The sequence below is a fragment of the Lissotriton vulgaris genome, chromosome 11 (assembly GCF_964263255.1).
Source record: "Lissotriton vulgaris chromosome 11, aLisVul1.2, whole genome shotgun sequence".
In the NCBI taxonomy this organism is placed as follows: domain Eukaryota; kingdom Metazoa; phylum Chordata; class Amphibia; order Caudata; family Salamandridae; genus Lissotriton; species Lissotriton vulgaris.
This window is the reverse complement of record NC_141699.1, coordinates 561441564-561468120: the sequence shown is the minus strand read 5'-3', so window position 1 is coordinate 561468120 and position 26557 is coordinate 561441564. Positions and strand designations below refer to the sequence as shown.

Here is a 26557-nt window from a genome sequence, read left to right as displayed (position 1 = left end):
ACGGAGCAGCAATCGCCCACCCATCTGTGGCTGACACCTTGTAAGGGGAAGCGGTTACCAGGTGTGGGAACTTGGCTAGAAACTCCCCAAATGAAGTACTAGTGGTACTCCACATCCTTACCCATACACCCAACCTCAGTGGCACTACATCCAAGTGGTTTTTGCCCTGCCAGCTCTTACCCACAATGGTCAATTCTGAAGGGTTACTGCCCACATTTGTCTTGATTTTCTCAGTTACTTTGGTTAATTTCTAAGCAGCTTTCAGGGCGAATATGAAAACCACGCATAATCATGCAGCACTACGGGCAAAATCATCCACACATCATTTCAGAAGTTTCCTGTTCCCATCAAAGGCCCTCTCGTTGCCCTGCACAAACCCACATCCCCTCACCCCCAACGTAGAAACTTGACTATGTTTACATGGTGCTTTAGACATAGAATTCCAGCATCCTGCGCTAACCCCGCAATCTACCCAGTTCTTCAAATAATTACTGTAAATATTATTCGCATTTAAATAGTAGCATCCTGCCATTAGCAAGGACTTCTAAATAAACCATGGATAGATTTATGGATTTGATTTCTTGGGTTTTTCTGTGGTTTTGAGGCCCATAATGCAGCGTGTTGGCATCTCAAGCCATTTCCTTAGGCTTTGATGGAGCTAGAGTACTGTTTCTCTTGGCCAGTCTTTGGCGCATGCCTCTACCTTGTCTTTCCACCATGCCCACTGGATCATGCATTTTCGATTCATGCCCACCCTAGTGTGGCTTTTGGTTCCTGATGAGTCACATGTGTCTTTTACTATGTCAACTCTAAGGGAACCCAATAGCAGAAAATAAAATCCAAAGATGGCCGTGTCGTCCTGCATTGTGGGCATACACTCGATGCCATCATGAACCATGTTTTGACTCTGCCTGTTGTCCACTCTTAAAGTAACATGTTTGCAGCCCCAACCACTCAATTGTGGGAGCTGCAAAACAATTGTTACAGGTAAGTAACTTGTTTGCCAACCCATTACAGATCTTCAGAGCATGGGCTTTGGCACCTACTTGTCTAGACAATGTGTTCGAATTAATCAGAAATATATCAGAAAAGAGACTGGGGGGACTCTCTTGCAACATCATTTGAGAAAAATAATTCAGTATTTTTTTTTTATATATATCCTTTCCTCTCCTATGCTAGTGTTTAGCTATAAGGAAGTTGCACTCCTCTTTTACAGCCGTGTGACTTTCTGCTTAAAAAAAGTGGAGTTAATTCAGTGCGTTAATGATTTGTGACTTCCTTGTACACTAGATCCTGCAGTAAATTTAAAAGCTTAGCTGTTGTTCGGGTAGCTTCTCCCCTGTCTAGCAAATTATGTGGAGAAACCTGCATGCATCAGTTGGTAATGGAAGTTGTGCAGCTTTCTGCCCTTGGTTGTGAGGGGCTGTTGGTCTATCCTGACTGCTTGTTATTTTACGCTCTGTACTTCTGGCCTTTCGCTTATTAGATCACCAGGGCTGCTATCGCAACTCCCCTTCCCAAGACGTGGCATCCTGTTCTTACGAAATGTTCTACCGTTTCCTTCACTTCCTGTATTATTGCTCCCTAAGGCAAAGCTGTCTTCTGAAAGCAAAGGCACTCTCCTACCATTCCACCCTATTAGAAATCGGCATTGGCCTGCTTTGCTGCATTTCTCATGGCTGCTATGATCGATGAAAGTAGTTTAGCAAAAGGTTGCCGTGTCCTTCAAGAAGAGACTGCCTAGAAGGCACTATGTGTTTAGAGCATACATGGGAGGACCTGAAACAGGGACAGGTGTACCAGCCCACCTGTGCTGTGGTGGCAAAGCTTCATTCAATCAAGTAGAAGGGTTGTGAGCACTGATAGGATGGGGTGAAGAGTGCATTTGGGCAGAGGGAGATTAGGAATTCTGAATCCTTAGTGCAAGGGAGACCTCTAGTATAGCCTTAGAACCTGCTGTAGCCGGTTCTACCAGCCATTAAAGGCCCGCTTCAGGGTTTCGGCGCAGGCTTTTAACAAGGAAGCGGGCTTTTAATAGCCGGTAGAGCCTGTTGCGGAGGGCTTTAAGACTATTAGAACATTCCGCCCCAAGAGGGCAGAATGTTCTAATTTGTAAAGCAAAGGCCTTGCTTAGTCCGTGAGGGTTGAAACTCCCTCTGCCTCCGTGAGGCTTTTGTTAAACATTAAAATGTTGATGCCTTGACCTTATACCGGCCATTAGAAGCCCAGAGAACTCCATTTATTTATTTATTTATTTATTTATTTTTATTTTTAAAGTTTTCTATAGCGCGAACCAGACCCAAGGTAGGGTAACATAGCACTTTACAAGGTGTACAAGAAATGAATAGCACATTTGGTATCAACAAAGCATACAAAAACAACGCATACAAGTAACAACAAAAACATAATAGAGTTCGGGGGATAAAGGCAGAGGAGAGCACTTTTCTGAGAGAGAGAAGTCAATTCGAGATTGTGCAAGTCACAACTTCGAGATATCAAAGGATGAAGAGTATAGGTGAGTTTGAAGTTGAAGCTGGCGTGGTGTTTGTGGGGATTTTAAGGGAGGAATTTCTCATCAAGCATTATTTTGCTTCCTTTTTGAAGAGGGGCGTCTAGGTGATTTTTCTGATGAATGGCGGAAGCGAGTTTCAAATTCTTGGTGCCGCTCCAGAAAATGCTCTGTTGAAGCTTTTAGTCTTGTTGAACTGTGCGGGTTTCAGGAGTAGATTATCTGTGCTCCGAGAATGTCTGTTTCCTCCAGATAGTCTAAGGTTTTGGGCTAGGAACTGCGGGTGTTGTGGTGTAGTACCTTGTGAGTAATGCAAGCAATCTTTAGGTGCATACGAATTTCATAAGGTAGCCAGTTGAGTGCCTTCAGGTGTGGCGATATGTGGTCACATTTCCTCGATCTTGTAATGAGTCGTGCTGCGGCGTTGAGACAGGCTTTTAGAGGTGCGGTAGAGGTTTTGGGAAGACCTGAGCGGGTGTAGCATCCGTACTCCAGCCTTGAAATGACTAATGACTGAAATGCAGTTTTGAGGTCAGGGATCTCGATGAATTACTTCGTTTTTCTGAGATAGCTGAGGTGAAAGCTGGCATTTTTACCCATCAAGTTAATGTGAGCTTGCGTGTTAAGGTTCTTATCCAGTGTGATTCCAAGTGATATTTTGGAGTCCACCAACGTTGGCGTGCAATTCAGAGCAGTGACCATTTTGGTCCATTCCTTTATTTTGTGAGAGTTATTAGGGGGGGGAGATTTAATAGAAATTCAGTTTTTTGTGAGTTTATCTTGAGGAAGTTGGTCGTTAGCCATTGGACGTTTTTTTCGAGAGCTAGATTAATTAACTTTATCTCTTCAATGGAGGTGCAATGAAGCACTAAACATTCCAATGTTCTAATAAGGTGTTAACTTCTATCCACATTTTCCATTCTAGAGCACCCTAGTAACCTGATATGGCAGAGGGCTTATGTGGGTTACAATCTGATGGTTGATAATGATGAGCAGAGGCAAAATACAATGTTATCTCACTTGACTCACTAGGAAAAATCCTGTACAAAATGACATGCATGAGGGCAGCTTCTTTAGTAAACTACAAATGGTCCAATTCTGGCCATTTTCTTTGTGCTCTACTTTGTGATCACGTGAAATCCAGTTTTCATGGGAGCAGCCCATGTCAACATTTTTCTGGTTTTTGGACAGGAAAGTCACCCCTGATGTCTTAAGCTGAACACAGTCTTCTGTCACTAAATCCCCTGAATCGGGCCATGGGTGCCATTGGTTGCTGTGGCATGAATGACTGTCTACAAATAGTGAGGATCTCCACCCGTATATGCAGACCATGGTTACTGGGTGTCCATAATGATCCATAGACTACTGAACAGCATAGACACTCACACACTACCTGGCACTCTTTCACACTATTCTCTGGTGCATTGTTTTTCCAAGGAAGTTGTGTGCCACTGTAGATGGCCTTTGGTTCAGGGGTTTGTTTTTCCACTGTAGCCTGCATTCTGACTTACTCACTAGGGCACAGCCATCTGCTGCATGGAAAGTTAAAACTGAGATATTAGGAAACATTTGTTTTGTTCAACACGTTGACCGTAGCGCGAATTCCGCTGCAGTGCTGACATTCTAATCAGTGGGCGGGGTTCGGACGGCCCCGGCCGTCCTCCATCACGTGGGACAGCCGGGGGCTGTCCGCAACACTGAAGGGGTTAAAATGAGTGTTCTTTTAAACATGAATATGGGGAGTGTGTTCGAAGTAGCCCTTCACCAAGATGACTAAAAATGTAACACCTCATTGTTTCTTTTGCCCTACTTCATGGTAAGAAAAGACTTCTAAGAGCTGGACAAGTGTCAAATACGAATCTGACACAAATATTCACTTTGACTTTCTCCCAGAACGGTCTCCTCATCGGCCTATTCTCCAAGCTGGGCTTCCTGCTAACAAAACTGTGCCTGTGGGCAGCAATGTGGACTTTGTTTGCAAAGTATACAGTGACCCTCAACCCCACATTCAGTGGCTGAAGCACGTTACTGTGAACGGAAGCAAATACGGCTCTGATGGCCTACCCTTGGTTCAAGTCCTGAAGGTAAACTACCTGTTGTGTTTTTAATGTGATCTTTTTGTTGAATCATCACCTATGGGCTGGCTGTGCAGTCCTAGCTGAGTTATAAAAGAACAGTCTAGAAATTATCTGAGTTTTTATAACTCAAAGTCCACTGTGTTGTTGCATGGTACAAAGCATTGTTTAATTCAGTTGCAATAATTTTGTGTTAGAGTAGAGAAAGTACAATGGTGTCTGAGTGAAATTCATTGAGCGTGTCCTATAAGGATTGGGTCTAAGACTGACGCCGACGCCAATGATCTTTTAGGCCACTATCCCACCATTTTACCTTTAGTAAAGGAAACACGTGGGCATTCAGTATTCTGTGTGATTGCTCTTGGGTTGTGCTTGGAAGTTGAACATGCATGCCACACTTTATAATGTGGGGAGGGGCAGGGAACAACATTACTTTGCTCATCTGTTTGGTATTGCCTCATCCATGCTAGCCAATGTACTGTGGGGCATTTCAAAAGGTTCAGAACTGTAAGATAGTTCTGTGGGTTCTGTGTTTGGTCTTCTGGAAGTTCTGGGACTCCATAGCACCAGTTCACTGTCTAATGCAAGTGCTAGACACATTGATTGCAGTTTACCGTAGTCCCTCCTCGGTGAGACCGTAGATGTGATTTTCCTTACCTGCTGCAAGACCGAATACAGAAAGGTCGATGATGCCTTGATCAGCTAGACCTCTTAAAATCCATCATACCTAAGGTGTGAAAAGGGGAAGGATATGTTGGTTGATAAATTATCCTTACTGGAACATTTTGAATTTCAGGAGCATAAAGGTATGCCTTTTTATGCTTTCAGATGTTACTGAGCTCCTAGGTTTGTATTGACATAACTTGTGCCCAAACCGTGCTCACTAGTATGTGCCAAAGATAATCTGATATTGGTTTTGTGTCACAGCACCTTCCTGTTTGGTATCTCCTGTTTTATATATTCATTTTCCTTTCAATTTACAAGTTACTGCTCTATAGAAAACAGTCCACTTCTATTCCATATGGTTTATAAAGACTGGTCCTACTATGCTACAGAGGGTCGTTGTTCAGCTCCCAGGGGGAAGATGGCCTGTAATCGCCAGTCACCGGTCTACTTAAATGGCCTCATACAAATGTGTCAGGATGTAATTTTATGTGTTTATTTTCTATTGGTCTTGTCCTTGTGTAATGCTTAAGTCATCAGTTGGGCATGATCATGCTGTACACCTAGTGCTCATACTCAAGTTGAAGATGGTCCTTGGGTGAGATCACTAGGGGACTAATGCAGCAGGTGAAAAAAACAGACCCCTTCTGTTGAGGAGGGAATGTCTTCCTCCAGTTGGTAACATTTAATTGATTTTCAGTCTCTTTTCAACTGTGTCAATGTGACCTCCTGTATTATTGGTTTGTTTTAGCATTCGGGGATTAATAGCTCGGATGCGGAAGTGCTGACCCTGTACAATGTGACAGAGGCTGAGAGCGGCCAGTATATTTGTAAGGTTTCCAATTATATTGGCGAAGCTAACCAGTCTGCGTGGCTCACTGTCAGCAGACCCGTGGCAGAAGGTAAACCCAAGAACCTGCAGCAGACAAACCTAAGCCTGCAAATGTAGGGCAATCTGTCCCTAGTGGTGGGACAAAACGTTTGATTTCTCCCTATTTCTGCTCCGTTTCTGGTGCAAAGAGCCATGGAAAAATACTCTGAATGGGCATATGGCTCAGTTTCGACTCGTGTCTCCTTTCGTCTTCCCTGTGTTTTCTCCTTCTTTCCTTTCCGTTTCACACTGTATTAACAAATCACCTGAATTGATCAAACCAATCCTTTATCAATATATTTGTAAGCGCATAATCTTTGATTTCAATAGGAACTCACAGTTTGCACCATAATTCTAACAGCAATCTTGCCTTTTATTGAGCCAAGTTTTAATGACGGCCACATGGGATCTACCCTATCTTTTGGCTCATTTATCTTTACACTGCTTTCTCTTATATGTTCTTCTGTTGCTCTCCTATAGCTGTAATTCCTTCCCTGTGTCGACTGTACTGTTTACGAAACTGAGCTTCCCCATTTGTACTGAGTTCATTTTTCCATGTTGCCCATCGCCAGCATGTTCAGATGGGCAGGCGATTCAGTCTGGTGAAGGGTTAACTGACGAGCGAACCTCTCCTTAGGTCGGCTTGGATCTGATGTTCTCCTAAGGTCTTTAACAGGTCTCCAGTGGTCTTTACTTCCTCTCTCTGCTACATGATGGTCCGGCAAATGGCACTCACGAGGCAAGTTCGCACCTATTTCCGGTGAAGGTCTCATGTCGTTTGCTTGTCCGTTTTGCTTCCATTTATCTCTTAGGCAGCTGGCGTTAACACGACAGACAAAGAAATGGAAGTCCTCCACTTGAGGAATGTCTCTTTTGAGGATGCTGGGGAGTATACGTGCTTGGCGGGTAACTCTATTGGGATCTCTCATCATTCTGCATGGTTGACGGTCATCGAAGGTATATATGGTTCTCCTTACTGTCCTTTCTTAAACTTCTGTTTTACAAAGTATGCATTCCAGCCTAATGGGGAGGAGTCAGTCGAATATAACCCATAATCTGTTTCCCTAAACAAAATTACATAATCACTTCTAGTCTCAATTTCTTTGTACTTAAGTGAAGGTCTTTCAAAGGCTTCTTAATGGTTTGTTTTGGCACATGGAGGAATACCTCTTAGATCATTTGATGTTCCCATGCCACCGAGGACCGTGATTGGTTTTGTTTAGAAGCCTGCTTTTACTAAATCATAGCTTAGATCATCTCGAAAGACAAACTCCCTCATTGGTCCAAAAAATGCATACAGGTGATTGTTTTAACAAGAGTTCATGTTATTTTCTCAATGGCGTTCTTCGCTCCTTATGCCAATGCCAGTTGTAACCATGTGTGCTAAAGCCACCACTGATGGCTCTAAAGCTCTGGACAGACACGCTTTGCATTAAGATAACCGTGACAAATTTGTCAATTAAGAATTGGTCACTGAAAAATTAATTGCCTCTGCTGCAAAGTAAAAGTTAAAATGCAGTAAACCATCCACAGCCGCCCTGCATCAATGATGACCACAGACATCGAGGCGCTCTGTAGTTTGCTTAAGTATGGTGTTCAGCCACGTCTGCCAAGATGTAATCGAATAAATGAAGCCATTGAACGGAGCATTTGAGAGGTTTTTGGCATACTACGGACTTAAACAAAACATTGGAAGCTGGCTTTCCCCTATGGCCAAGCATGGCTATTTCACACTTCTAAAGGCCCACCCTCCTTCCACCATTCCCTCGAATTTCTATGTCGGTGTCCCCATTGACATAGGGAGCTACTAGCCGTGGTTGCTTGTAGAATACAGGAGGCGGGCACCTGGTTTGGCTTTGGCAAGGAGTGGAGAATACGCTGTGGTGCAGGAGTTACTCCTGTTCATAGGCTGCTCAATTGTGTTCGTTTGTGGCGCTGCTTGGGTGTGTTCTCGTTTTGGGCACGCCCCATTGATGTGAGGAGTAACCTCGCCATCAATGTGGCAATTGCTGATAACTGACACCTATGGAAAGGCTTTGGGTTTAGCCAAATCTTTCTCAGTTATCGAGCTCCACTCTCTAGTCATGCATGCTCTGTTTGGAGATTTCCATCTAAATACTTCATATTTCTTTTTTCTTTTTAGCCTGTTTTTTCTTTGAGATGCTCTTTATTTCTCAGTAGGTTGGGGGTGGCTGTGTGACCACTCATATTGAAGTGGTATGTGGTTTTTAAGCTTGTTCACTTCATTGTTACATTGACTTTACCTGTATTGCTGAGTTTAATGAACCTGCGTTTCATGGCATGTTGTGCATTTGAGCGTACAAGCTTATCTAATGTCTACAGCTTTCCGTGATTATTTTCAAATTGAGTCAAAGTAATTTGTATACCTTCACATGTGCATGGTTTGACTGATGAAGCAAATTTCAATTTCCAAAGCAGAAGGTTTTATTGCAGTGTATCTGAGATGAATGAATGAGCAATCTAGCCTTTGCCCAGGTTCTAAAAAGAGCAAACTGGAATCGTCATAATTCTCGTAGGTTTAGTAGAATCCCACTGGAGCCTGGAAGCTGCTGATGTTTAGGGGCTCCAGATGTGCTTCCCAGCAGATGTTCACACCTTGGCTCCCTTTTTAATATTTTCTGGCCACAAGTTGCACCGTACTTCATGAAATTCTCTCCAGAATTAATGAAAATAATCCCAGTTTGGAGCTGGATATCTGCAGCTGGTCGAAGGAAATCGTAAATTCTTGTTTTGTCTGAGAAGGCACAAGTCCTAATAGCAATTTTGCGCAAAAAGCGAATCTGAGGTATATATGACCCAGTTAGGGAGATAAGCTCATAAAACCAGTCTCCTGAAATGCAGTTGACTTTGTGGACTCTCCTCAGCCATGGAAAAGATTTCTTCTTCACTCACTCCTCCTTTACAAATGATGTTGAAGCAACTCTGGCTACGCATGAGCGAGCAGAAGTTGAATTTGTTGCCTTGTCCATCAATGTGCTTCTACTTCCTCTATATAGTAGTATTAATCTTCTTTGTGAGTTATTCCTGCTGCTGTAGGACCTAAGTTATCATAGTCCTGAAATAGTTACCGGACTTAGAATGTCGGGTGCTTACAGGAAATGCTGATTAGTTGACCCAAGTCTGCTTTCCCTATAGCTGAAAGATGAGGGAACCCCTAGTGATGGCTGCTGTCACCGCAGTATGCTGAGAAGCCATCCCCACGTAATAGGGACAGAACATCTGTGCCCTACTTCTACGAGCAAAATTGGGAAAATAATTTCTGTATCAGTCAAAGATGTTTGCTTCCTTTCAAGATTGCCGCAGTCTTCACTCCTAAAAATGTACCCAATTTACATAACCTTAAAATAACTCTCCTCAAAAGAGCCTCTTACAACATGAACCCTTATAAACTATGGGCCCTATTGCTGACCTCCCTTTCGATGTTAAAATCCACTTCACGGTAGCCTGCATGGTGTACTACTTCATCATAGTTGCCTAGTGGTCAGAAGCAATTCCTCAAAAAGGCCACCTCGATAGTCCTCATCTCAGTTTGACGTAACCTCCTGTTGGACTCTGATGGGTAATTGTTGACATTCATATCCTCTCAAACAGTCTTGAGTGTCTGATGGTCCCTCTATGACTCTGTTCTACCTGGCCCATTTTTGTTAGGTCTCAAGAATGATGAGTCATTTCGTCAAAAGGTTCATGTTCTTCCTACTTGCAAAATCCCATGAGCAAAACTAAACACTTGATGGTCTCTGATCGCCTTAAAAGTGCTCCTGTGCTTAAATCTATATACGATTGCCTGAACCAAATCTCTCTTGCTGCAAGCTCTGTAGGGGCAACCTGAGCCATGAAAGTTATGGATCATAAAGAGTGCTAAGAATTTCTGCTTCTGGAACTCTATTTGAAATTAATATCTATTCCCAAGCCTTTCCTGCTTTCCTTATGGAATAACTAGATTTTTAAAGAGCCCATCAGATCCTTGTTTTGCCATTTGCAAGTGCTGTATGTAAAAGATGTAACTATCAACCAATGTAATGGTACTTTTAGTAGTGTTCAACAAACTAATGCCTGGTAAGGTGACCAAAACATTGTATGTTACTGGTTTGTTGTCAACTTATTGACTCTTGGGCCTCTTCCTGTTGATTGATTTCTGACGGAGGCAGGGACTCGGACACATATGGAATTGGGAGTTATTTTTCCCTTTCCCGCCTTTTTCCACCGAGCCTCAAACTTCATTCCCTCTACCGTTCTAGAATTTCCAGCTGGTACATATACTACAAAATTCCAAAACATATATTTCCGGGCAAAGTAGAAATAAAATGCAGCCTAGCAATTTGTGAGGTTTTGCCTTAATCTGTTTTTTCCTTTTCCGAGAAGGGCAGCCATTTAACTGATTAGAGGATGGCGCTTCGGAGCTACAATTCTGGGCCCCCTCAGGGCTTCCACTGTCGACTTAATTTTTTCCAGCCTTTATTATTACAGTGAATTCCTCTTGCACGAGCCTGCCAGTGAGAGGACAAGATGTTCCTCTGAGCAGGCTGCTCTAATATCCGCTGCGCATTCAGCAGGAGCTGCCTACTGGGATCTGCAAGAGAGGTCTCTGGACACAAAAACTCTTTGAAGTGGGCCTCAGTTGTCCACTCGTATGGAAAACGATCTGGATTACAGATGCAGAAATGTCCTTGGTGTTGTGAATATCATCAAAGTATGTCGGGACTTAAGCTCTTCAGTGATGCATCTGTGTCGAGCGACTTGGTATAAAGCTTGCCATGAAGCAGCGCACCAATAAATTGCTATTGCAGGCGTTAGTGGTTGTATCTGCTGCTGTGGCAACTCTTCGCTTCTTGCGGGCACTCTAGGCAGGGTAGCTCCATCCGGATAATGGTCACCACTATGTTGCTTCCACGCGGCACAGAGAAGCCATCTTCATGGGTCGGTGTCCTAAAGAAGGTTCGACAGATGACTAAGAGTTCACACCAGCAGATGCAGAATTTGTGAATAAGTCTGGCTATGGTACCATGTTTCCATCCAGCCTCTTTCAATTGAGAAAAGTCCTGTTTATGTTAATCTCGACCTTATTTAAATGAATATGAAACAGTTTGGGGTCTTGGATTCCTTTAATGCTAAATCTGCAGTCACTGTGTACATGTTCAGACCCAATTGGACTCAAGCCAGGTTAACCCATGGGCAAATTCTCCTGCTCTTCAAGAGCTATAGGGATGTTGATAGCTTCAGCCTGAGCTACTTCTCCAACTCTATACTACTTTTATGAACATATTGTCTTAATCACAGGAATACTCGTATATCGTCTCTGGATACTACGCTACATTTGTTTTGCATGGAAATATTTTTTTTAATTCCAGGTAATTTTCTAATGAATGGTCATTGTTAAAATCCAAAATATGTTCTCCGATTAGGACCCATTCCTTAAACTTCGACCGTTCATTGGGTACTCCAGGAAACAGGAGTGATCACAGGAAACTCCTATTTTGGCTTTCCTTTTCCACAAGCTTGTCAAATGTCCCTCATGGTTCATACCATTCAGCATTTCTAGTACACTGTAGTAAACTTCTGCTTTGCATAGTAATACAATATTATACCAATATGTTGAGTGCTGGAAGTGGAACCGCCTGCTTTATTTGTGTCGTGATAGTGGATCCTGTGTGTGGGAGGGGTTAGAATGTCAGTGTATGAAGAGCTGTGGCTGAATGACTTACAAACCTTAAAGTTGTTTTTACTCTGAATCGGACAAGTGTTGCACTCATCTGATTGCATAGTGCTCCTTGTTTGGATTCTTGCTGCTATGAGCATGGAGTGGGATGCCTGGTTCCGGGGTGTATACCTGTTGATCATTCTTTCCGAGGTGATCATGTGAAGTATTTGTATGTTTAATGTCTTGTTCTCGCCTACTCAGCCATTTCAGAGAACCCCGTGATTATGACCTCCCCACTCTATCTGGAGATCATCATTTACTGCACGGGAGCGTTCCTCATATCGTGCATGTTGGTTACGGTCATCATCTACAAGATGAAAAGCACTACCAAGAAAACGGACTTTAACAGCCAGCCCACCGTGCACAAGCTGGCCAAGAGCTTCCCCTTGCAGAGACAGGTAACAGAAAGTATATAGGGGGTTTCCAAACTTATTTTTCCTTGGGAAGACACTATAGAGGATGGACTGCACACGAGTGGGAGGGGTGGCAGATGAGTTTGGTATAGGGACCAGAGTTGTACAGAAATTCCCTCTTGATGCTGTAGTAGACCGGTACTGAGTGCGACAATGCTTGATTAGCTAAGAGCGACATTTTTGGTTCCCGCACGGAGTATCTTCCAAGTGAATATTGAATAGTTTTGCCAAAAGAGCAGGAGGTTTAAACTAACTTCCCAGAATATCTTTGATTTCTTCATATTTGTCACATTCAGTTATGAAGAATGATGGATATCCAGTTGGCAGCAACACAACCGAATCAATGGTCAGGACCATACTTATCTCACCCAAAGTTTTACCATGTAGTTAATACAACAACCTTCCACTAATTCTACAAGTCTTCCTGTGATTGTCCCTGGCAGCTGTAAGCGATACAGTTGTGTGCTGTACCTATACTAGATAACACGATAAAATAAGTGGACATTCATTATTTACCGGAGGTAATGTCTCTTAGAGCAAACCTATTAGAAAACACCAGTGGGACAAAGCCCCATTGTGTACAGTTAATGTTCCTCAGAAGTCTAGCACTGAAGATAAACAGTTGATCTCTCCTCCTCATTGAGTGACATCTTCAGACTCCGACCCTGGGGGGGAAGTCTGATGTGACGGATCCAGTATCATTTATGAGTCCTTCAAAGTGACATTTTGTAGCCATATAGTCCCCTTGAGACACTTGGTGTGTGTCAGCAGATCTGTGTGCTGACTGGAGCTAAGGATTTTTGTTTACATGTAATGTCTGTGAGGGCATATGTGGGCATGCAGAAGAGATTTGAATGGCTTCTATTTCTCTGTGAGGGCATCTGTTGAGAGTCGCTGAAAATACACATTTAATTTTAAACCCATCTGTGAGAACATCTATTCCAGAAGGAAGCCCCTTTTCTTCATCTGCAGGCAAGGACACATAAATACTGTGCTTCTGCAGCCACTGTGCTTTTTGCCTAATTATGATTTTCCTCACTTGCCACATCATCCACCATCTGCTAAGTAATCTACATATTTCAACACAAATCAATTGTTTCCAGCTCAAACTGGTCAAACGTTTCTAATAAACGCCACACACATGGCGCAGCTGCTTCATTGTTAGCTAAAGTTAGCTGATCACCTTTGAGTAGTCGATTGCTGTTTTGGATACTGAACAGGTACTAAAGGGGTGAAAAAGCTTTCCAGATAGGGTCAGTGGCATCAGTGGATGGACTGTGAAGGGTCTCTGCCTGCAGCTTGAATAAACCTTTCCTGTATTAAATGTAAATCATGCACGGTAAACATGGCGATTTTTTTCTTGGTCATGAAAATAGTTTTTTCTTTATTCAAACAAGTTCATCCAACACTACCAACGCTATGCCACATCAACAGTTACTTGGACCAAGGCTCTCGAAATGTAGCAAAATCCCAGACCTTTATCTTCTCTTTGGAAAATTTAATATCTTCATCATGCAGAGTCCTACTGAGACACTAAACTGGTTGGCCAGACTGTGTGTGTGTGTGTTTTTTTGTGGAGATGGACTTGAAGGTTCTTGATGATTGCTTTGTGGAAATAAATCAACCTAAATCGGAAGACCAGTTTTAAAACCATTTGGGATGCGCAGAATGTAACAGGAACTTCTTTCATTACAAGATGCGTGAACATGTACCTATTTTTCTACTCCGTGAAACATTACATGTTTTATACAAACTATTTCACTCTGGAGGTGGCCAACAGGGCAAATGAAGGTGTCTTTCTCTGGAAGAAAAATTTGTCGGTGCATAACATTTGTTATTGTATCTGCTAAATTGGTATAGATCTATTTCTTAAGAAACCTTTATATTTTCGGTATTGTTTGGGATCTCTTCTCCATCGTGTATTAAAATGTCAAGAACGTATAAAGCTCAGTAAGGGGATATATTATGGATTCCCTTGCCACGTCATTTACTGAAGCCTGCTGCTCAGTATGATCCTTCACTGCTGCATTATTCTAAAGGACTTGCTGATAATGTGTCCCATGTAACCAGTCTGGACCAAACGTTCTGCTGAAGTTCACTTGCTTGGAGTTTGCCAGATTTTATGCAGATGGTCAAAGGGGAGGCCAAGATGTAATAAGAGTGCCATAAAAGTAACATTTTCTATGGAGCATATATTTATGTATAAACTGATCTTCTCACCTCGGTCCCCACAAAAATTCAAGCTGATATCTTGTTAAAGTTCTGCACACTATCCTCTGAGACACTAGAGGTTACATTCTGTACAGCTGTTAAAAAGACATTTCCTTTAGGACTTTGAAGAAAGGGAACCAAGGCTGGGTTTAACTAAGATTACACCTCATGGAATCATTTGAACTTGAAGGACCAGTCGCATACCTTACCTTATAGACCTCTTACTCCAGGTAAAATGATTATTGCGTAATGGAAAGCAGAATCTTAAATTCAAAAATCCATAAACATATTATTTATCACCCCATTAGATGCACAAGAGCACCAATGTTGTGCTGAAGGCTCACACACACCTCTCTGATCTAACTCCCCCCCTCAGCCCTCCATTTTTCCAAATTCATATCTTGTGCAGAATCTATTCTTGCCTTCAAGCTGTGTTTCTTGTGTGTTTCAGCAGTCAGATACTTCCACGTTAACCACCACTTGATCTCGTTATCAGGGGCCCACATTTCATCTCGGTCAGTGGGCTATCCCTGCATCCCTTCCCGAAAACGTAAACCTCTCTCAAGACTCATATGTTGTGCATTTGTTCGCCATCTAGTGGTTGGTTCTAGAAGTATTTATCTTTACAGAGTTTTTCTTTCTTTCCATAAGCCTACAATGCCCCAGTAGGTGACCTGTTTTAGAATCATTTTTCTTACTAAAATGTTTTCTCCGGTGTGTGGCAAGTTTTACAGTCAATCAATCAGGATTCTTATGTAGAACTACTCACCTGTGAGACGCGTGAGGGTCTCCAGGAGCATTTCCAAAATATTCCTCTGCCGCCTCAACAAGCTTTTTGGAGCCACATGTCGGATGCTGTGGTCTTTCAGTATCTGAAGGTGTGTTGGGAACAAAAGGGTGATAGATACTCGGAGCTATTCACGCTCAGGGTCGGCTTTAGGGCAGTGCAACTGATGCAGCTGCACTGGGCGCTGACCTGTGGAGGGGGCACTGTGTTTAGCAATAGCCTATGATTGGTGAAATGAGGAGCACTTTTGCACAGTGGTAGTGAGAGAAACAGAGGAGACCGTCCTGAGGTGCGGCGGCGCCAAAAATGGTTGTCACACTGGGCACCACCAACGCTAAAGCCGGACCTGTTCATGCTCCACAGGTGTTGCATAGAAAAGGCACACGTTGTGATGTTATCCGCTTTTAAGACTGCCCGCTTAGGCCAGTAAAGCCAATGTTTGCATTCATCAGTATTCCAAGATCTTTCTTCCTGGTTATGTGGGTAAAGCAATGCTTTGATCTGGGAAGGAAACTACTTGCTCAAGTTTTATTTCAGCTTTTCTTCCATCTGTACATTCCTCCTTTTTTTGGCTTTGTGATAATGATACATATTTGCCTGAAAATGCAGGTTCCCAATTCCTAAACTGTCTTAACCACCACCATCCTCATTTAGACATAGGCTGTAGTCTAGATTTCAGGTCTGATGGTAAATCTTCCATGCTCCCTACAGTCGTGTGCATGTACGGGCAGATTCACTGTTCAATTAGGCAGATAATACATTTAAATGCTTTGCATTTCAGGTAATTCTTTCTTTGGATAAAAACCATGTTCTCATTTCAAACTTTCATCCATCTGTCTCTTCTCAGAGCCGCCAATACACGCTTTTGGAGCTTGTCAGTCCCTCTTTTATCTTAGTCCACTGATGTTTAGAAGGCCCTACTAAGAGGCCTGCCTGGCTTACTACCCTTGCCTCCTTTAGAGTGGCATCAACTACAAAGCATTGATCCACATCTGATCGCCATCTCAGCGAAAAGTTAAAGACTCCTCTATTTGGAAACTGCTGCTAGCTCCTCACTTGCTTTGTGAGGTGACGGATGTAAAACTATTTTTCCAGGGGCATTCCCCAACAGTCGGCCTAAAACATGTATTTTACGATGAGACTTAGTCATATTTTTGTCTCCTGTTTTTATGACAAACACCAAATAAAGGAAAATACAATTATTTATATATTTATTTACCTGTGTCTGCGGTCACTGTTGTAGCCCAAATCGCAATCGTAATGCTCAGCATTGTCCTATACCATCCCGCAGTTTCTTTACTTCTTTGTAAGTTTTTTGTTAATAACTCATTGCCAAATCGGTCAAATCTGTATTGGCGTATAAGTAAAAATGTGTAATTTTCACGACTAGGTTGATGATTAGGGGCAGCAGTTCAAAACATATGCCTGGTTGTGAAAGTTGGGTATTTGAAAACGTAAATCTATTTTCAGGTTCTTTTTTTTTTTTTCTTTCTTTTTTTTTTTTGCTTCTCTGCAAGTAACTCATTAACACTACTCCTAAAAAGTGGAAACTGGTTTGACAATATGTATCCTTTCACTACGAAAATGTCAGAGATAAACCCTACATGTCCTCAGCATTTCGCTGTGCACCGCCGTACCCGCATGCCACTTGTACCTCTCCTGGTGGAAAAAACCCATGATGCGGGCACCAGAACATTCCTTCAGACCCACCACCTTGTTGGCAGCAACATCTCTTTTGCATCTACTCAAGGCCAGTTAATCACATCTGCAAGAATGAAGGTGTTGCTGTGCTTTTGTCCACATCATATCTCCTGGGTGGTCCTACTTGGGATCGGTAATGAGGAAAACATGCCCAGCGTAAGGGTTCCTGCTTCAGAATCGTGACCGGTCGACAGTCCTTAAGTAGACTGTGCTGAAGCACGAGGGATGCCCAAGCAGCACGCATCCACCAGGATATGATTTGTCCACCTACCTTCCTCACCATTCCCTTACAGCTGCCAAGTGGGCAGCTGATCAGCGTAGATAGCCGATGAAACTATAACGCCTAAAAGGAAAATGCTGTGTTGGGGGGCGATGGTGGTCACGCATAGGCCACCCTTTTAAAAAAATGTTTTTTACTGAGTTTTATATAGCGCAAACTTGACCCGGTATCGGTCATCAGAGCGCTTTACATAGCACCAGTTGCGTTACATGAGGACACATTCATTTTTGTTAGGCCCTGGGAGATTAAGTGATTTGCCCAGAAGCATAGGATGTTCATCGTCCTTGCCGAGACTTGAACCTGGTTCCCCAGATTCGAGGTTGACCGCCCTAGCTGTTAGGCCAACTCCTCTCTCCTTTCTTATAGCCTGGCCTCACCCTTCCTTCTCTCTCGCACTGAATCCATGTATCCCTTTTCATGTCCCCATGGGACCGATCAATACGATGCACAACTAGACCCGAAGAGTGTGTTCATTTTTTTTTCTCTATCTATGAAGTATTATTTTTCTGGGTGGAATCCGGCTTTTGTTGCCTCACCACTAGTCACTCTTTCAGCACTCCAGAGCCCCCTTTTGGTGGGTGAGAACATAAGGCTTGCTCCTTAGTTTCTACCTCCTACCCAGAGTTAAACAACCCACTCACCCTCCTCAATCAGTAAAAAAACACAAAGGGTAATGTAGCGGGTTGTTGGACTCAGGACACACGGCCAAATTCCACTGCATTCCTCCCACCTCCGCACGTGCCTTTCAGGTCCATTATATGCTAGATCATCGGGTATCCGAGACTTTATTAATTCCTGGTGATTTTAATATTTCTCCAATAGTGCATTGTCATAGTGGGGGCCCGTGGTCTGGGGAGAATCTGGCTTCAAGGCCTGTGAGAGACCCCGTTCAATCCCCAAGAAGGATCGAGCAATACTGGAGATTTACGGCCTAATGTGATCCCACCCATAGTGGAGCTAAAAGAAATTTTATAACCGGAGTTTAATATAGGGGAAATTCCAGTAGGAGTTAATCCCCTATGGTAGGAACTTCTCTATTCTCCTGATTTGATTGGCTAAAGTAAGGGGAATGAACCCTGAACTCGTCATATCCTCCCTTCCCTTAACTACACTGGGTGAAGTTTCTCTTAAATCTGCCACACAGAGGACATGACCTGTGGTGGCTGGCATGAACTGAGGGTGGTGGGGCAGATGGCAATAAAATTAAAAGACCACCACTTACCTTGATGCGCGACGTCCTCCTCCACCGGTCTGCTCTCTCTCAGGTAGGATCCAACGCGGGACCCAGCCAACCCCTTTAACCAATCCTGGCGCTCCTCTCGCCAGCATGATAGCAGCACCAGGATTGGAGGGAGTGGCCTCAATAAACGCTCTTAAGAGCACTGGAGGACTGCGCTTTCTCTAACCCAGCTGTCTTAGACAGCTATGTTAGAGAAGTTTAAAATGCGCCTGGCTGGCCATCGCAAGTCGGCTGTCCAAGGGGCATGCGCATTTTAAACTTCAGCACACAGCTCCCTGCTGCCACTCTGCAGCAATGGCCCGCCTTGTCCTGACACTCAGTTTGGGACGGGTTGGTTGCTGTAGAATAAAATGGTACTAAACTTTACCATTTTATTTTTCAGGTTTGGCCTGGGGCTTTTCTTTGTGGGGGCGATGTTCCTCCACTCAAACGGAATGAGCCACTTCTGGAAATTCCAGAGCAGAGCCCAGTGTAAGAGCAAACCCTTAACAGTGGCCTCTACTTGAGATCATGAATGGGGCCATGAGGGAGGGTGTCTTTCCGCAGCAGTGGAAAAATGCTGTGGTTAAACCCCTTCTTAAGAAACCCTCCCTTGATCCTGGGGTCTTAAAAAACTTCCGCCCCATCTCACTGCTTCCGGCCCCTGCGAAGATGCTCGAGTCCCATCTTAACGAGCATCTAGCGGCCTTTGTGGAGAATTCAGGCTGCCTTGACCCTTCCCAGCATGGTTTCAGGAGGGAACATAGCACCGAGTCCGCCCTCACCCTGGTTCTCGTTTCCATCCGCATGAGTGTGGATGAGGGCCGGACATCCCTCCTGATCCTTCTGGACCTCACAGCTGCCTTCGATACCCTATCTCCCCAGGTCTTAACATCTCGACTGGGCGAGATTGGGGTTCGGGGGACAGCCCTGGGTCTGCTCTCTTCCTTTCTCGATCATAGGGAGCAGAGGGTAATGTTGGGAAAATTTCTATCTCCATCCCTGTCTGTGCAATGTGTGGTCCCTCAAGGGTCGGCGCTTAGTCCCACCCTTTTTAACATCTATGTGACCCCCCTTGCCAGACTCATTAGATCTTTTGGGATGGAGGTAGTCTCCTACGCGGACGACACACAGATCCTCGTGTCTCTCTCCCAGTCAATTGAGCTGACCGCCTCCAGATTTAGATCCTGTATGGAGGCCGTCGGCCAGTGGATGATATACAACTCACTCAAATTGAATGGGGAGAAGACCGAGGTGATGGTGTTCGGTGGAAGGGAAGATATCTGGTCCATGGAGTGGTGGCCCGACTCGCTTGGTCTGTGCCCCAAACCTACTTCTTCAGCTAAAAATCTTGGGGTGATGATTGACCCTATCCTGGACATGCGTCTGCAAGTCAACAGGACGGTATCGACCTGTTGGGGCATAATTCATGTTCTCAGGAAAATAAGGAACTATCTTTCCCAGCCGGCAAGAAGACAACTTGCTGTCGCCCTTTTGGGATCGCGCCTGGACTACTGCAATGCGCTGTATGCTGGACTGAATAAGAGTCAGATGCAGCGCTTGCAGGTAGTACAGAATGCGGCAGCTAGATTTGTCCTTGATCTTCCCCGTCGCTCTTCGGCCACGCTGGCCAGGAAGCAGTTGCATTGGCTTCCGATTAAGGAGCGGATTGTCTTCAAGTCCATGTGTATGGTCTATAAAGCCTTGGCCAAAAGCAGCCCCACAGGGATCAGAGCCATCCTGACATACTACAACCCTGGCAGGAGCCTCCGCTCCTCCAATCACTCTTTCCTCCACATCCCCCGTACTCGGAAAGCCAGATGGGGTGGTAAGGCTTTTTCCCTCCTGGCCCCTAAATGGTGGAACGATCTTCCATTAGAACTTAGGTCCCTCCCCTCCCTCCAAACTTTCAGAGCAGCCCTTAAAACTCGCCTCTTTGTTCAAGCGTACATGTAAGTGCATTACTGCCCGCTTTTGATCTTTTTTGTTAGGCGCCTTGACACCTTCGGGTTTTAGTTTGCGCGGTATAAGTTGCAAAATAAATAAATAAATAAATAAAATAAATAGTGGCCTCAAATACTCGTGGAGTGGTTCTTCTTTAAGAACTGTATCTAGATTCCACCTACTTGTTACTCTGGTTATCTGAATTATAATCAATGGCCCCCTGATGCGCATATGGTTTCGTTCAGACTCTGACACAGGGGTGGGCTCGCCATTTGGGATCTTGGATCCCTATTTTGTATTGTGCTCACCGGTATCGGTTTTCTTCATCTCTGGGAACCAATGGCAGGTTTTCTTGTAAGGAAAAATCATTTCCCTAATGCCTGGTGGGCCTAGGTTCCACTTCTAGTGTAACATCAGTATTTGCTACCGGAAAATGTTGTCTTGTTTGGCAATGGGAGAGTATAAGCACCACTTCACTGGATTATTAGGAAAGCACGCTGGCACTGGGCATTGGTAATGACGTCCCCAGTCTCTCCAGAGCCAACTCCACTAAGCGAGATGTTCATGCCCAGGGTACTATGGAAGTGCCACTTTAGGAGCTTCTTACAATTATTTCAATACAGTACATGGACACCTCTCCTTAAATTCAGATGGGGCTTACGGTTGGGAATCCTGTTTCCAGGCCAGTGTTGGTTCACAACAGAGATCATGTTTGAGGAAATGCTGGGGTTACGCCATGTTTCTTGTCTTCCCTTGGTAGGCCTCTGGGTCAATGTCATCTATGCTGGATCTTGTTCCCAAAGGTAACCTCCACCTTCTGTTCATCTTTCTCCACCATAGGTGTCTGCAGATTCCAGCTCCTCCATGAGCTCTGGCGTTATGCTGGTGCGGCCGTCGCGACTGTCGTCTAGTGGAAGCCCAATGCTGAGTGGAGTCTCGGAGTATGAACTGCCAGAAGATCCTCGTTGGGAATTCTCACGAGACAGGTATGTTGTGTTTCTTTACGAATCTATAGGTATAGAGTGGCTTCAGGGAAGCAACAGTGTCCAAAGCCTACCCTCATTGCCAGCTATTAGCTGGTGTTGTGTAGTAAGGGAATTCAGCTAAGTGCTGGTTGACCTAAAAGTGCAGTTTACCCTCTGAAGATAAAGGGGATACGCTCATTGGATGTTGCTCAATTGTTAACATTCTCATTACTGTTTCCTGGCTGATTTGTAACCTCGATTCTTCCTTTAATCCTAGGCTTTAGTGATGGGTGTCTGACATGGCATTTAGTGTTGTTGGTAAGGAGAAGATTAGGTGTGCTTCTCCTTTTTTTGCTCTGAAACGTCATTATACATTATTGGTGTCTGATCTCAAAATCCATGACTCTTCTGCAATACTTTCAGCCACATGTACAAGTATTCACTAGTCTTGTGTTATCACATATTTCTTTGCCTTTTAATTGCACTGTTCTATAATCGTGGCCTTGTGTGTCCGCTTCTGCTAGTTCTGTCAAAGCTCACTGCTTGTTTTGCTGTCTGTTAACTGCATTTTTGCTCATTTCACTACTTTGCACCTATATTGTTATTTTTAATTTCCCTGTTCTTACTTAATTTCACACTCTTTGTTGGGATATTGCTTCTGATTCAGGATGAACAAAAGCTGTGTGTATCAGCCCGTTTCAGAGGTGCATAGTAAACTTCGCGAATACTCTACCTCCGTGGCTCGCTTCCGCTTCCTGCAATTGTTTTAGCCATGCTTCTTCTTTTTCCCGTGCTGCAGCATGTCTCCTTTTTTCCATTCCCAATCTGTTCTGCCACCTTCTCTGCTTTCTGTGAAATTGCTGACTTCCTAAACTCTCGTTGCCTTTTACTTGGAGTCTATTAAATCTGCTGTGAATTGTGTCTTCCCACTGGCTTTTGTTATCCTTCCATTGCATGGCTCCACCGTTTCCTTGCTTCACGTCCTTCTTTAAGCGGAAAGTTTGTGGGGTTTTTTCCTGCATTTTGTGCCTCTCTGTGGACTACGTAAGGTAATAGGGTTTCTCAAAATATCTTCTATGTAAGGGATGAGAAGTTAATTAGGCGGACATCCCGTTTGCCGAAGGTTAATTAACTACAGACAACATTACACGCTTGTGGCCTAAACCAACTTTTCCATGCCTTTTCACTATGCAACTGGATATAATGTTGTAGAGCTTATTCCTCTTCTGTCGTTTCAAAGCAAAGGTGTACTATGCCATGTAGTGATTGTCTGATAGTCTACTTCAAAGGAAGGAAGGAAGGAACCCCCACAATTCTAAATCCCTCTCCTTTTTGTTCCAGGTTAATCATGGGCAAGCCTCTTGGAGAAGGCTGCTTTGGTCAGGTTGTAATGGGAGAAGCAATCGGCTTGGACAAGGAGAAACCCAACCGAGTGACTAAAGTAGCAGTGAAGATGTTAAAATGTAAGTCATTTTGTAAATCCCTCCAAAATCTCATCAGCAATTAAAATACACTGTGCAGCCTTTTCCACCCACGCGTCACTTGTGTGCTTGGAATTCAGTACATCCACTTGTGGGACAAGAGTCCGCTTGCCTTATTCCTAGGTTAGCCCCATTTAAGAGACACCCAACGAGTACTACATGTTAGCTGCGTTGCTGCAGTCTTCAGTTCAAGCAGATGCGTGTGAAACTTGCCTCCATGTATTTTACAAGGAGTCTGTCCTGGGTTATGGAACTACTGCCTCTTGGTCTGTATGCGAGCAGTTGCACACATTTAAACATGGTGTTATTTTTATGTGGTCACCTACTATAGTGCTGAGGAGCCTGTGTTCTCGGCTCCTCTCCTTTGCTGCAGTTCCTGGCCTGTGATTTTCTACACGGTTACACTGACTGTGCCTGGGTTATCCCACTAAGTGCACAGGAATTAAATTTAAGTTTAAAAAATGTGTATGTATTGTCAAAAAATGATCCTCAAAATATATATAGTAAGCCTGAATTATAATTTGTAAAAGAGCATAGGGCTGCATTGGGCATTTTCCAGGAAGGGGCACATCTGTGTAGAAAGTATTTACTTCTAATGGAAAATTGTAATGAGCTCAAGTCCTTCCTCTTTAGTATTGTTGGCTGGAAAACCGGGACTAGCTGGAAGTTCCTATCTGTCATGACCCAGTGGACCACTTCTGTTGTCAGACCCTAGCTCCCAGGGTTTCAACAGACCGAATTTGTGCCAGATCCATACCCTGTCCCAAAATGGCAACCTCGTTTATTAGTTGTCGGCAAAAACACAAAAATCCTTCTTTTTGTTTTTAAGAATTAGTTATGGTATAGAACACACCTTATTCTCAAGTATACAGTAACACACCAAGCATGGCAGAAAAACTTAATTTTACCTATGTGTTTCCTTTGTATTGGTGTAACTGGGAATCCAGTGACCATCATCAACCTCCACTGTAAAATCTCTTGTGTGCTCTCCTGTTGCCAGATCGATACATCTTTTTATAGACTCGCTCAGTTTTCTTAATGATGCCACAAGGTGGTATAAGTGGGCAATTTCAAAGCCCATGAAGGATTTATGCTACAACATAGATGTTAAAGGTAAATAATTTTCATGCAGTTTGGAGACCTATGCAACCAGTTTACTAATAACCGTGTTGTAAAGTCGATATCATTTAACACACACACTTGGTTTATTTTAATTTTTTTTAGCTGATGCAACTGAAAAGGATTTGTCGGATCTTATTTCTGAGATGGAAATGATGAAAATGATTGGAAAACACAAGAATATCATCAATCTTCTTGGCGCTTGTACGCAGGATGGTAAGGGTGCTTTTTCCACTTTGACTAGTAGTTGTCTTCAGTTCTACCCAATGCCTCTAGCAATTCTTTAGGAGGTGCATTTGTTTACTGTGCTGGTTAAAGATATAGAGCGTTCACAATTGCCGTCTTTTCCAAGTCCTTCTCGTGGACCTCCTCAATCAGTCATTCGACTTTGTGTTGGATGCAGTAACAGAAAAGGCAAAATATCCGTGGTGGTTCTGCTGCTGAAATTCAACCCATTCCATTTAAGGGTTGTTGCTTTCCACTTTGTTTGCTAGTTGAACCGATGAAACATTCATGGTAAATTTAGATAGGCTGATCTTTTTATAATACAGTGGGCATGTTCACACTCTAGAAGTCGCTGTGGCAGCAGTAGCTTTCTTAATACCACTATCCACCTGCAGAAAACTATCCAATGGCACCAGTAAAACAGTTTATTTAAACAAAAAAGAATCCAAGACTGACTTGCAGTGGGAAATCCCTCTAGTTCAGTAACTTTACCACTTGTGTGAAAACCATTAAGAGTAGCATGAGTATTAACACTCCAATGCCTACAGCAGGACAACACTCCTGCAATACCAAAATGCTGGCTAAATGCCTCCAAATAGGATCCTTTTGTGGTGTGACAAGATGATAGCGTATCTTGGATAATCCCCATAGTAATGTGAGACTGTTCCAAAACCATTGTGATGTTATAAAGGCATGCACAAAATGGGCTTCTTAAAAATTGTAAATTAAGATGGCTTCTAACTTCAGATTCCACACCTTCTAAGTTCCCACAGGCAGCAGACTAATCTGGAACTTTTCCTGCAGCAGCTCCTGTGCACTGGAAGGTGGCATCATCTGACTCCGCAGCGGCTTAGTCCCACCTACGCAGCAACAACATCATTTGCTTTCTTTTCTCATGCTTTAGTGCAACTCCAGGTTACTGCTCCCAGACTTTATGTTGATATTCACCAACTTCCACAAAATGTCAAACAACTTGAAATTTGGGGAAATATCCACTCTGAAAACTACAGGTTTGAAACTATGCAGCACTTACAGAAAACAGATATCATTCACGGCCTCAACCACATCTGCCTTTGGTGCCTGGATGCCAAGCATGAGGAAGTCTTGCTATAAGTGCTACTTGATGCACCCCAAGACTGTCGAAGAGCATGAAGGGAAGGTGCATATTACAGAGCACAAGAAGCAAAGTTGGTGGCGTTAGGAATCCCAGGCCCATTCCCTATCTAAGTCTGGGATCTGGTTCAGGTCAGTGTCTTTGGGCAAGTCCAAGGCGAAGTTGCAAGGCAAGTTCTGGTGCAACATTCTAAGAGTGGCACAAGGTACTTACTACTCGCTGTATTTTTAGTAGGCAAGGAAGATGGGCTGAGACCAATCTTAGATCCTTGGTCCTTGAACTTCTTCTTTCAAAATGACAAATTCAGGGTGCTGATCATGGCTCGGGTCCTTTCTACTCTTAGACTTGGAGATTGTTTAGTGTCCTTCAACTTGCAGCTCAGGTGCTTCTAGGTGCTCATCCTGCTGTCTCTCAGGTGTTTCCTCCACTTTGTTTACTGGGTTGGAAGACTTCCAATTCACCATCATTCATTTTGGCCTCACATCAGCCCCCTTGTGTTCATCAAGGTGATGGCAGTGGTTGCCACCCATCTTGGTAGATCGGGAGTTCATCTATTCCTGCATCTCGACTACTAGCTTTTGAAAGTAGGGTCAACACAGTCTGATGCAGGCCATCCGCAGAAGGCAATACTACCACTGTCTTCCCTGATGTTCTCTGTGAGCTAAAGTTCAACCTTCAGCTGTTGCAGAGGATCCCATTTATTGGGTGTTTCTGGCAAGTTGTCTTTCAAAAACTTTCTGACCCCAGAGTGAGTCTAGGGACATTCAGGGTGTGAGCCTTATGTTTCAATCTCATTCATAAGTTCTGTCCTGGATGGTTCTGAGGCTTCTTGGTCTTTTTTCTTGGATATTGCTGGTGCCTCAACCATTGGCACCTAGAGGTCCTGAAATGAGAGATTCGCATTCAGTGACCTCAGCACTGGGGGTGCCTCACGGATGACTCATTGTTGGACGTAATGGTCTGAGACCTCCCATGTTGGTTGAAGGTAGCCAACATGGCCTTCCATCAGGGACAGCCCTGCTGGGATTGTGATGGACAACACAACTGCCAGGTGGTATTGCAAGAAGCATGGAAGTATGGGGTTATTTGTTGTGCTAAAGCCGTATCACTGGCTGGACATTCAGGAAATTTCCCTGACTGTTAACCACCTGGCAGGTTCTCTCAGTGCCAAGGGAGATGAGCTAGGTGTGGGTCAATTGGGTGTGAGTCAATTAGCTGAACACGAATGGCTTCTGTACTGGGAGGTAGTTTGAAGCATCTT

General features: G+C 43.8%; 1 protein-coding gene across 6 annotated transcripts in view; it reads left to right on the top strand.

The window, feature by feature from the left end:
* The window catches only part of FGFR1 (fibroblast growth factor receptor 1), a 153072-nt gene that overhangs the window by 103268 nt on the left and 23247 nt on the right, over positions 1–26557 (top strand). For 2 of the 6 annotated variants that reach the window (XM_086943650.1, XM_086943654.1), the window contains 6 exons: positions 4403–4593; positions 6931–7075; positions 12039–12242; positions 21234–21378; positions 22699–22820; positions 24063–24173. In XM_086943650.1, coding sequence (XP_086799776.1) covers positions 4403–4593; positions 6931–7075; positions 12039–12242; positions 21234–21378; positions 22699–22820; positions 24063–24173 — 918 coding nt within the window. Of the gene's footprint in view, positions 1–4402; positions 4594–5998; positions 6150–6930; positions 7076–12038; positions 12243–21232; positions 21379–22698; positions 22821–24062; positions 24174–26557 lie in introns of all 6 variants that reach the window. The other 4 variants (XM_086943649.1, XM_086943653.1, XM_086943652.1 and 1 more) reach the window with 3 other exon arrangements.